General features: G+C 48.1%; 1 protein-coding gene across 2 annotated transcripts; it reads right to left on the reverse strand.

Annotated features, from left to right (window-relative positions):
* Positions 1 to 2,743: 2,743 nt before the first annotated feature.
* On the reverse strand, positions 2,744 to 11,011 carry PROX2 (prospero homeobox 2). 2 transcript variants are annotated; one of them, XM_007095053.3, is made up of 4 exons: positions 9,689 to 11,011; positions 5,641 to 5,748; positions 4,420 to 4,614; positions 2,744 to 2,962 (listed from the first exon to the last, which is right to left on the reverse strand). In XM_007095053.3, the coding sequence occupies exons 1-4, from the start codon at positions 11,009 to 11,011 to the stop codon at positions 2,777 to 2,779; spliced, it is 1,812 nt and encodes a 603-aa protein (XP_007095115.2). In that variant the 3' UTR covers positions 2,744 to 2,776. The 2 variants fall into 2 exon arrangements, with proteins under 2 accessions (XP_007095115.2, XP_015398942.2); XM_015543456.2 differs by lacking the exon at positions 5,641 to 5,748 and having other exon boundaries at positions 10,259 to 11,011.
* Positions 11,012 to 11,762: the final 751 nt, after the last annotated feature.

The raw sequence follows: 11,762 nt of genomic DNA on the forward strand, positions 1-11,762 counted from the left end.
GGCATATGTAAAAGTTATACGATAGATGTCTTGTTTTAGATTTTTTTTCCTGATGATTCTGTATTTTGTTACTGAAAACAAAGACCTATAGATCTCCATGTAGTAATGGGGCTGAGGTGCAGAACCTTATTAAAGATTGCATTGTTACCTCCACCCCGTATGCTTTGCTCTTCCTTGGATGCAAAGGAAACAGTTCAGGCACCATCAATATGCCTGGGTGGTGCCTTTGTCCTCCTCACTGTGCAAATCTGGTTTGGAGCTGGGTGTACCTCTTTGAAGCCATGTTTGAAATAGGGTTCCTAGTGAACCTTTTCCTGCATGCAATGCCAACTAACTGCCTACTTTTAATCATTAATAGGGCATTAACTCCCCAGTGGTGCCAAAATCATAAACCACAGTCCGGGTCCTACTGTCTACCCATGAAATTAGATCATTAGACATAAAAATATGTCTACCATTGAAAGACTCTGCAAATGTCTAATTTGGGAGAGAACAGTACCCACATATACCTTAATGGAAAGAATGGCCAGATCTTTAGCAATGTTATGACAGCTAAAAGAACTTAATAACCGGCTCAGAATGTGTTCCCAACAGAGAAAGAGAGATACTTGGTAAAAACAGAAAAACATAACAAAGATAGAATTCTTATGTTGGCAGGCATGTATATTTATACATTCTTCTGTGTTTAGGTCAGTGGTTAGAGAACACTTCTGGAAGGACTGTAGTACACAAATGTTTTCAATTTGAGCATGTACATTTCATCTAATTGGTCCCTGGGACAAGGTTCACTGCCCTGGATGTGGCGTGGCTAAATCTTTAAAACACACGCTAATGAATTTCAGGTTTGGGACAGAAAATGGCAGCTCCATATCAGACAATCATGTGAACTTCGAATTGTTTCTCATGAATATCTTCAATAGTTATTGAAGTGGGTTCTTCTGCCGTCTCCAAACACAGATAACTGTTCTTGCTCAAGATACTCCGTGCTTGCCTACTCTTAAAACTTAAATTTGGCAGATTCCTTCATTTTTGAAGGGAAAATTCTGGGAGAAAATATGGCAAAGATAATCTGAGTGCAGATGGATATATCAAAGGGCACTTACAAATAACCTTAAAGCAACCTGAAGATTAGTTTGGGCTGAGTACATCTGTTTTGTTTTTCCTCTCAGCTGTTTGAAGTAAGGGAAAATTCAAAAGAAAGTTCTTTATTCGTACCTTTTTTTGTTGATACATCTAGCAATAGTTTAGGGATTTTATCTCCTCTGATCCAGCCCACCCAAAAAGTCAAGGAAGTGGGGTAGTTGAATATAGAAACTTGTTTTATGTAGATGGGAAACAAGGAAGCTAATGAAGTCACAGACATCCCTTATTCGGAATGACAGAGCCTGAACTCTGTAGGACACCCCACCCCAGCTCACACACCTTTACAAAGACTTGGCTGTGACTAGCTCACAGGACAGATGCAGTTACTCGGCTTTGCACATGTCTCGCCTGTATACTCAGAGTGCGTCACAATTTGTATTGGGCCAGTGGGGGGGGGGGGGCATTGATTTCATGAACTCCTGAGTCTGTGAAAGATTAACCATGGCCTGTACTTTCCTTATGGAGTGGGAGAATTTCTGTTTCTGTGTGTGATGCTGTGTTTCACCCCGATTTATGCCATTCATTGTCTGGGAGACTATGCACAGGCTGTGCAGATCTCCTATCTGGACCTCAGTTCCCTCCTTTCTAATTTAAGCTGGGTGGGCCAGATATCTCCTAAGGCCCTTTCTAGCTTCCAAGTCTGAAGTTCAGTTTCTTCTGCACATAAGAGGCTGGGCATCAGTTGTACTGGTCAGCTAGAGACTAGTTGGGCTGTCCTGCTGATAAACTCCCAGCAGATGAATGAATGAACAGCAACACTCACGTCCTACAGAAAGTTTGCGTTGGGCATGCTGGAATGCGCCTGGAAATCCTGGGTGATGAAACACTCCTGAGTGCTAGGCAGGGCTTGTCAGATGACAGCGTCCCAGCAGTGCTGGATACTTCCTGGCCATGGTAGTCTGTTTGCAATCACAGAGCAGCATGAGGTGGTCCAGCATGCAGTCTGGCTTCGGAAGGGCTTGGGTTCCTCCATACTCCTGACCGTCCCCGCCACCCCAAATGCCCTACCTTCCTTCTCCTTTGGCAAGTTACCTCACAGCTCCAAAGCTTGGGTGTGGTTGTTTTTCAAATGAAGCTAATAATCTACTTTTCAGGGTGAAAAGCTTAAAGCTAATGTATTTGAAAGTGTCTAGCAAACAAGTGGAGCTCGATAAATAGGTAACTAAAACCAGCAATTTGTAAAAACCCCACAAAAGGTAACTTTATCTGAAAGCCAAGTTGGGGGAAACACTAGCCTTTGTGTAGTGAGTAACGTTTCACAGAGTACTTCAGGACTTACTATCTTTTAATCCTCACAATCTGGTTTTACAGACGCAGTGATCCCAGCAAGTTCCCAGGGTCACAACACCCAGAAACAGTGAAGTGGAGATTTAAGTTCTGCTTCCAAACTGTTGTGTTCCTTTTACAGTATGCTACCACATGTGGTTGATATATTTTATAGTTGAGATTAAACCTCTGATGATTCTGAAAAGGGAAATAAATGGTCAGAAATGGTACTAGTGCCTATGTGTGTGTGTGGGCGGGGGGGGGGGGGTTCTCCCTATGCCCTTTTTATATGACTACAGCTGTACTGACTTGCCATTTAAGACAAACCCAGGAAGACCTGATCAGTTGCACCTCACTTTGTGAGATCTTAATTCCGAAACAGCTCCTGGGGGTAGCTGGAAGATTTAAATATCTCTGGGATGTCACTGTCCAGTTTCGAAATAATTTTATAAATGGGTTTCTTCCAGGAAGGATCTGAGTCTTTCCCTGCGGAGACAGCCCTGAAGAACTCCTGTAACGTCAAGCTGGCGATTTCCAAGAAGCAATCCGGGACCTGCATTCCCAAAGAGACCCGCAAGAAAGAAAAGACATGAGGCTCTGAAGCACCGACACCATGCAGATCTCAGTGCTGCCTGTTCCTGGGGTGGTGGGCTGATAAGAGCATCCCTGCTCCCCCGGCCCTCGACTTCTGCAGCCCTCAGAATCCCCTGCTGTCTCATCAAATACAAACTTTAAAACGATGGTACCCATGAGACAGCCCTGGGAAAAAGCATATTAGGGACACACCTTATGGAGGAGAAGCTGATTCTACTAATGGTGCGTTTTCAGTAAATGAGAAACGGACTCTGATCGAAATTAAATCTGTGGTTCAACGAAGGTTTTTAGTATTCTGTTCCTTAGTGCCTAATGTGGAAAGGCATGCGCCCAAGTTTACAACTGTTTTCCTCATCCCACCATCTTTTGGGGTTGGATCCAAAAGACTTGGAACCATTCCTGCTTCCCAAGTCAAGCACCAGGTTGAGGGGGACTCAGTATGTTCCAGGCCCTGACACAGACTGGCATCGTAAATGATGGGGAGTCCCACAAGTCCTCCAAACCCAGTCTGGCCCAGGGCTTGCCACCACCGCATGCCAGATGGCCACCCCACACGCAAAGATGTGGCAGCACCACCCTGTCCACACACCCTGACCCCACGAGCCTCAGAAAGGAGGCTCAGGTTCTGACAGAACGTCTGGTGGATACCAGCGTTCCTCCCCTTCGTTGGAAGTATCAGAGTCACGTGAGAGGGGTAAGGCGAGGGAAGGGTGGTCCGTGACCTGCAGAACAGAATGCCCCCCCAGCAGAGCTGTTCGCTGCACACGAGGAAATGCGTGTCTAGATTAGGAGTACTCACCGGTGACATCTAGGGCACTTGCTCACCCTTTACACCTTACCCTCTAAGGTGCCACCAGTGTGCCTTCACAGAGGTCCCCAAAGGACCCAGAAGCTGGAGTACTGCTTATTCATTATTTCCAGAGAGAGAGAGGATCTGAGGTGACTTGTCGTGAAAGGCCCACAAATGAAACTGATCAAGTGAGAATAAAGAACGAAATGATGAAATGAACAAAAATTGTTGTAAAGATAACAGAGGCCAAGTCTGGGTGCGGCAACAGCGTAGCATGTAGTCGGATGCCTCCTGACACTACGGGGAGAAGTTCCGCAAGTTACGGCAAGTTGTAGTTACAGAGTATTAACTCTTAAATGGCACAACACCCGGCTGGCTTCTGCTTCTGTTCAGATGAAAACTGGCTGTACATTCAGCTTGTGATATCTACCTGTTGCCTAAAAGATGTTGAATCTCATCTGTGTGGGTGATAAAGAGATTGGCCCTAGGCTGCCCTGGCTCTCGGTGATTTGCGGACAGACACGGAAGGAGGTCTTCTCGAAAACTCAATCACAAGGGGAAGGCATTCATCAGACCTCAGGGGGCCCATAGTCTGGTTCCAACTGTCAGAGCTTGATTTTCCTTACCTCAAAGTCATTTCCTTTGTTATAGTGCATATTGAGAGCTCGAAAAAGTTCTGAGTCTCGGAGTACCACCAGCATTTTGGGATTTGTGACACCATCTGAAATCGCTTGCCGGGCAAATTTTTCCATTTGGATGTAATAAAACTCACGAAAGTTGCTGAACCACTTGATCATCTGGGAGGTAATGCAGCGGTTGAACTGTACAAACAACAGGGCCCATCAGGTCGGATGTTTGCCATGAGGTGCTCAGAGCCAGAACTCTCAGCCTCCATTTCAACATAGGGCTTAATAAGGATGGCTTCAGCCACCATGAGAAAGGGCTTTCTTTAAAAAAGAAGTCACAGCCATTTTCCTAGCCTTTTCACTTGTACACAGAAAAACCCGAATTAGCTATAATGCCGATTAGAAAATACTGTTTTGACGTACTATGTCTATGACTTTTTTACCCATGAAAAGATTTCCATGGTGTCTACTGTGACTTTGGGAGGGTTTTGCGTCAAAGCCAGTGTGGTACCAGTTTCTGCTGCACCTGGGCAGGTGGCACAGCAGCCCCAGAGCTCTCTGCCGAGTCAAGGGCAAAAGGAAGCGATAAGGGTATAGAGCAGAGAGCAGGCCATTGCAACCTTGGAGTTGCAGAATGAATCGAAATCAGAGCTTGGTGCAGGAGTCAACCAAGCAACCGAATGTGAGGGAAAGATCTGGAAAACACAAAGAAGTAGATCCAAAGTATTAGCTGCCCTCTCCCAACACCCAGGGTAAGGGAACAGGCATAGTCTGGTTCCAGCTGTCAGAGCTTGATTTTCCTTATCGTCATGCTTGATGTCTACATACCTTCATTCAGTGTTGAAATACAGCAATTTGAATATAAATGTGACAATGTCCAACCCTTTACGTATTCTATCTTTTTCATAGTCTTCCCCAGTAGAGAAAAAACACTAGGCCAAAAATGCCATTTACTAATGTTTCTCTCTCCCCTCCACCCTTCCTCCCCATGGGTTTGTATATCTACAGGTCAAAAGCTTAAAATTCAGATACCCAACCTTTGTGGCCCAAAGTTATTCATACAGAGTCTCAGCCCAGAACTGGAAATTGTACCGATCCCATCAGCAACATGAAGGGGACCTGAGGAGCACATAAGATGACCTAGGACTTGCCTCCCACTGGGCAAAACCATTCCCTCTTGGGAGTTTTTCAGAGGCTTTTGGAGGTGAAGAATGACTTTACCTGGACATCAGGGAAATAAGCCTTCAGCAGGTTGGAGCTGGGGTAGCGTGTGAAGAAAAACATGAGTTTGGCCTTCTTCAAGTGACCAGGATTTAGGCCCTCCTGGATTTATCTCAGCGTCAAGGAAAACTAACACCGCTTTATCACGTGATTTTTATCAGTTAATCCAAATAATGACTTGTCCTGTTCCTGACGGTTTCTTTTTTTCTTTTGTTTCATTTTTTCTGGGCGAATGGTGTATTCGTTCCATTCTTCTGTCTGATCACATAAGCTCTTTCTTAGGGCGCCTGGCTGGATCAGTCGGCAAAACCAGTGACTCTTGATCTTGGGGTTGTGAATTCAAGTCCCACACTGGACCTAGAGCTTACTTAAAAACTAAAAAAGAAGCTTTTGCTTTCCAGATGCTCAATACCATATATGTACAGTAAATTTGCAGAATTTAAAAAACATTTTGATGTGTGAAAGTTCTACAGCCTTTATGATATCAAATACAGTTTGTTGTACTTTGTGTGTGTGCTCTCAGAACAGGATGGGGAAAGACGGCAGGTCTGTCCCAGATTTCAAAGCCCCACATAGAGATTTCATTCCCCTTCTGGGCCTCAGTTTCTTCATCTGTAAAATGAGACAAGCCCACTAGATGGTCCCCATTCTATTCTCAGAGCTCCCTTTGCAGTGTTGAAGCCAATACACACCTAACCTGCCTGAGTACAAGAGCACCGTTTGCTCCGGCTCAGGAAGCTTGAACTTCTCCGCTGTGTCTGCTCCTCATTTGCCTGGCAGAGCTTCCCTCACGCTTCCCAGTTCAGCCCAGACACCCTTCCTCTGTGAAATATTTCCTTGCTGAATGAGGCCTTCCTTACCCTGGGCTCTCAAGGCGTTTTGTACAAACCTCTGTTGTAGCAATGACCTCCCTGGAATTTTTACTGCATGTTTGTCTCCCCATTTAGATTGTGAGCTCCTTGAGGGCAAGGACCTTATCTTTTCATCTTTGTATTCCACATGCCTAGCCCGGTGCTAGGAACATAGTAGGTGCTCAATAAATGTTGGTTGGATGAAGGAATGAATGAGTGATTATATGGTCAGCCTTAATCCGTACAGAAATATGGAAATGATATTCCAACCCATACGTCACTCTGAGAACAGATTGCTTCCCCTCTAACAAGAGGAGGGAGCTGTGTTGTGACTGCCTGGCACCAGCATGGGAAGGAAATAAAGGTTCTTGCACGAGAACACATAGCATTCCCAGGGACAGTCCTGGGGCTGGGTGAGAAGCATTATACAGAGTAACCTTGGCGCTCAGGTCGGAGATCCGTACCTTTAGGACGACTAAGGCTTCTCAGTAGGACATGCCAGTTTAGCCAAAGGAGACTAAACCAACTGATTTTCAGTTACAACTGGCCCTGGCATCCAGGCTGCTGCCCAGAAGACCCCTGCCCTTGCCTCACTGGACCAACTTCTTATCCTTCTTAAAGGCTTATAAATGCTGTGGAAAGAATCCTGGATTTAAGAGTCCAAAGACCCAGTTTCAGATACTGATTTCGCCACCTATTAGCTGTGTGATCTTGAGCAAGCCACTTATCTTCTCCGGGCCTCATTTCTAAAATGTGAGTATAGTAGTTAAAACTTGTGCTTGGGTTTGAATCCTGGCTCTGCATGTGTCTGTCTTGTGACCTTGGGCAAGTTAGTTTGCTTCTCTGTCCCCGCCTCCCAGATACCTGATCTAGAGTGGCCGCTTGAGGATTGTGACGTAACACAGGCCCACAACCTCTTATCCAAAACGCCAGGCCAAATGGGGTTCGGATTTCAGAAATTATTATTTTACGACGGTAATATGGTGCATAGACCATACGTCAGTTAATGGCCAGAGCAGGGGCTGTGGCAGCAGTCTGCAATCCAATACATTAACATTGCCAGGGCAAATTGGAGGACTATTTGCACTAAGTGGGATAGTCTATAAATAGCCTCCAACCAGTGCAGGTCGGGTTTTGCCACCAAACATGTTCCCATCCACCTTAGGGGAGAGAAATCACAGGGATGTTCAGAGCTCGGAGTTTCAGAATGGTGGCTAAGTGCCGGTGGACCCTCACTTGTGAACTGTTGGCCGACCTCAGGGAACACGCACAGCAAACGCCGCCCCCTACTGTCTCATCACTCCCACTCTACTTGTCTCGTGGGTTGTTGTGGGAATGTGAATGGGTGCTGGCGCTCGGTGGCTTTCCCGGCCGATGGGAACACATCTCTAATGCTGGAACATAGGCAACAGGGATGAGGGGACAGTTGGGGAACCAGGAAGCTGCCTGGGAGCCCCAAATCTTTCCAGGCAGCCAGGCCCGGTCGATGGCCTCCCCAGCCTCCCCAGACTCTGAGTCCACTCCTCATTTTACAGAGCGGGGCTAGGCACGCAGTAGGTGCCCCCAGAAATACCAGCATGCCCCTGCCAAGGGAAGTACAGCAGAGAATCTTTGGGCGCTGAGTCCTTCAGTCTCTTCCGCCACCGCCTGACTTTAACAGGGAGTCTTAACCAGTCGCCTCTTACCAAAGGCCCAGACAGGTAGCCGTTGTCAGCCGGGGCGATTTCCTGGCAATCTCTACACCTCCAAGAAGATTTCCTACTGCCTGAAGAGGCAGCAGTGGCCGGTGAGGTGTCCTTAGCCTTGGTTTTATAGTCGGTCTGGCCTGCCTGGGAAGCACGCAGCGGTGCCCAAGCATTAGGGGTGTTTCCAACACCCGTGACAGGCAGAGGGCGCTCGTGGCATTTAGGACACAAGAGCCCACCCTCTTGTGGCAGTGAGCTGGTCCCACCCCATCCTGCGGCCATTAACACAATCCACCTACCCCCCCCCCCCCCCCCCCGCGCCCTCTGCCAAGAGGACACAACCCTCTTGGGCATATTTTGCGCCTGGATATGCAGCTCCACAGATGCGTTGACCTCAGGAGGCCGAATTACAGTCCGCTTATGAGAGGCAGCGGTGTTGAGCTCAGCTCGCTAAAAATGCAGTATCCAAAATAATGTCGTCAGGAACTTCACTCCCACGAGATGCTTGCTGGAAGAGGATCTTTGGTCATGTGAGTCTGAGGCTGCATACATTCTCCTCTTAGAGCTTCACATAGGACATCAGCATGTTAAAGCCTCTAAGAAGTCCCACGAACTACCCAGTAGTAGAAATAACCAGTGTTTAATAACCAGTATTTAAGTAACCAGTAGAAATAACCTACTATTTACCCAAGCTGCTTTCTTCCTAATTTAACAACTATTAATATCCTGAGGGAGGGTTACTCTGGGCAACACTATTTGAAAGAGTGGAGTCTGCCTAAGGGTTGCAAAGTTTTTGCAATAAGATCCAGACCCCTACAGCCCAGCCTGGGCCCCTCAGTCCTCCCCTCAGGGGCCCCCCTTCCCTCTACATGCCCAGCCCCCAAGCTCTGGTTCTCTCAGCTGCAGCTTAGAAGCTGTTCCTTAAACTAAAGTCTTCTTACCCCTTCCAGCTGCCTCTTGGGTCTAGTCCCTCAGGAAAGCATCCCCTTTTCCATCTGCCTCAGAAGTTTCTAGTCCCTCATAGCTTCCCTGTGAATTACCTAGACAATGCAGGCTTTTCTGCCTCTGCAACCAAGGGATTGGGGGAGCCATGCTTCAGATGAGGTCATTCCCTCTCTCTGTTTAGCTGTACAGGCTGCTGACAACCGAATTATGGGTTTTTTCCTTCCATAGAAGGAAGCCCGTATTTTGGAAGCCCATTTGAGTTTAAAAACAAAACTCTTTTAGACCCAAAGGAAAGAGTCAGTAGTGGTAGAATCCAATGTGTCCCAGAAGAAAGTAAATGAATCTTCCCAGCATCCTTAAATCCCAAAATGTGGCTACCACTTTCTCAGAACCTAAAAACTATGAGCCCCAGGGAAGGAAGGCCTGGAAGCTACAGTAACAAGACCGCCAGGGAAGCAAAGCTATTTAAACGCCATGGAGTTATTTGTCCCCACCTCCCTCCATCTTCCAGATTTCCCATTTCTCTGAGCTGTGGCACTGAGAACCTCAGTTACTAGTAAAGGATATGTGGACTGAAGAAAATGGAAGCACATCCGGGGCACACTGCAGGCCGCCCTGTTCCACCTTCACCGAGGGAAGAAGGGGCAGTCTTTCCAAACCAGGGGAAGTGAAGGGCAAGGGGTACTGCTGTTGGCTCAGAACCGACGGTCGCAATTTGACTGCTCCCCAAGGTCGCAGGGCAGACTCTGGGGAGGAGTGACTTTGGGAAGATGAATCTTGGGGAAGACTGCTATCCCAGTGGTCACTGGGTCCATGACTCAGTAGCTGGCTAAGAATCTGATTTTCTTGGATGTGGGAAGGCACAGTCAGAGGACAGTTTGCTGGCCGACCCTGATAGGGTCTGGGGATCATTCTTGAAGAGACAGGGTACCTAGGAGGATCTAGAGGGTTGGCCAATGATAAGTTTCGCAACAGGACCCCAGTCTGTGGCTGGGCCCTCCTGGGCAAGGTGGCAAAAGGAAACAGATCTTTACAGATACCTCTCTCAGGAGGCGAGGGCTCACTGCTACCCTCTGGCACAAGCCCCTGGAAGCTTCTACCCAGCTGGGTCAGGTGGCCCGGTGGATCCAAGAGTACCTTTTGTAATACTGAGTCCACAGCTTGGGACACGGCCCCGGTCAATTCTTTCCTCAGAATCTCCAGCAAATCCTGTGCTCCACAAGGAAGGAACCTGGGCTCCTCAGACTGGTATTCGACTTCAGACGCTCTGTGTTTTTCTTTCTGGGAGAGGTCCCCACGGGAACCCTGATGGTGGTGATCACTGTCCACAGCCCAGGGCCTAGATCCATAGCCCTTCCTCTGCTTTACGCTTAGAGGGCCCTTGTCCATCTCAGAGCCTCCTGGATCCTGAGCTGCGTCCCTGGGCTCAGCAGCCTGCAAGATGTGCTTTTGCAAATGCCTTAGCTGTTGCTTCAGCTGATAGAGCTGTTCTCTTACCCGAGGGCCCCCTTTCCTGCTGCCATGGTCTCCGACAGGGCCTGGCTTCAGAGGGCCTTGCTGCGTGGGAAGGCTCTGCTTCCTCTTCCGCTCCTGGGCCTTCTCTGGGCAATACGGACTGTCCCTGGCTTGGGCATTGCCTGGCACCAGAGCATTAAGAGAGAGGCACATGCCTTGGACAATGGTCTCCACTCTGGCCCTCTTTGCTTGGATGTTCTCATCGCAAAACCAGTCAGGGTCAGCAAAGCTAGAGCTGGGGACAGGGCTCCAGGGAAAGTGGGGGTCTCCGCCTTGCTCTCGGGGGGCTGGGCTTCTTTCACCTTCCATACAGGGTTCTGCCAGGTGGGAACAGGCCCGGGACAGAGGAGAAAGCAAGCCAGAGTTTGGATCCATCCTCTGGCTCACAAGGCTCTTGCTCAGAAGGTCGGTTGTGGCTCTGTGAGGGAATTCTTTCTCCCGATGTCCTCAACGAGACGGGTACCTCGAGGGAGCCGGGGGTTCCTCCTCCACACTCAGGAGGATGAGAAGCAGCTGTCAAGGATTCAGACTCTGAGATGCCAGAACTCACAAATCTGAGTAGACTCTGAATTAGAGACAGGGAGAAAACAGTATATGTGATTTTGAGCCGTGCTTTTCAAACTTGCGTGCGCAAATAACCTAGGGATCTTGTTAAAATGAAGATCCAGATTTAGCAGGTCGGGGCCGGGGCAGAGATTCTGGATCTCTCACCAGCTCCCATGAGATACTGTGCTGCTGGGTGGGACCCTACTCTGAGGAGATCCCCAAGAGGGATCCTTCAGGGAGGAATTAGGCCCAGAGAGGTTAAGTGACCTCCGGAAGGTCACACAACTAGTCAGAGGCAGGCTGGAGTCAAAACAAGATCTGTCTGATTCAGAGTAACCTTCTTAGTGCCTCTGCCACAACAGAATCACCCAGGGCACTTGTTAAAAATAGCAAATTCAGTAGCCCTCACCAGCCCTGCAAAATCAGAATCCCTCCATACTGGGGGGGCAGGGGAGAACCTGCATTTGAAACAAGCAAACCGAAGTTCGAGAACCAGCTGTTTGACCACTACACTGCCCTGTTCCTGGAAGAATCAGATCAGGTATTCATTGCTCACATTCAACAACTAGTTCCTTAGCTC

Source organism: Panthera tigris, chromosome B3, assembly GCF_018350195.1.
Source record: "Panthera tigris isolate Pti1 chromosome B3, P.tigris_Pti1_mat1.1, whole genome shotgun sequence".
Lineage (NCBI taxonomy): Eukaryota > Metazoa > Chordata > Mammalia > Carnivora > Felidae > Panthera > Panthera tigris.

Coding starts and splice junctions, on each gene's coding strand:
- PROX2 (XM_007095053.3), bottom strand. CDS start 11,011: ATGGATCCAAACTCTGGCTTGCTTTCTCCTCTGTCCCGGGCCTGTTCC. Junction 5,749..9,688: donor TTCCATTTTCTTCAGTCCAC/ATATCCTTTACT, acceptor ACGCTGAGATAA/ATCCAGGAGGGCCTAAATCC. Junction 4,615..5,640: donor CTTATTTCCCTGATGTCCAG/GTAAAGTCATTC, acceptor TTGTTTGTACAG/TTCAACCGCTGCATTACCTC.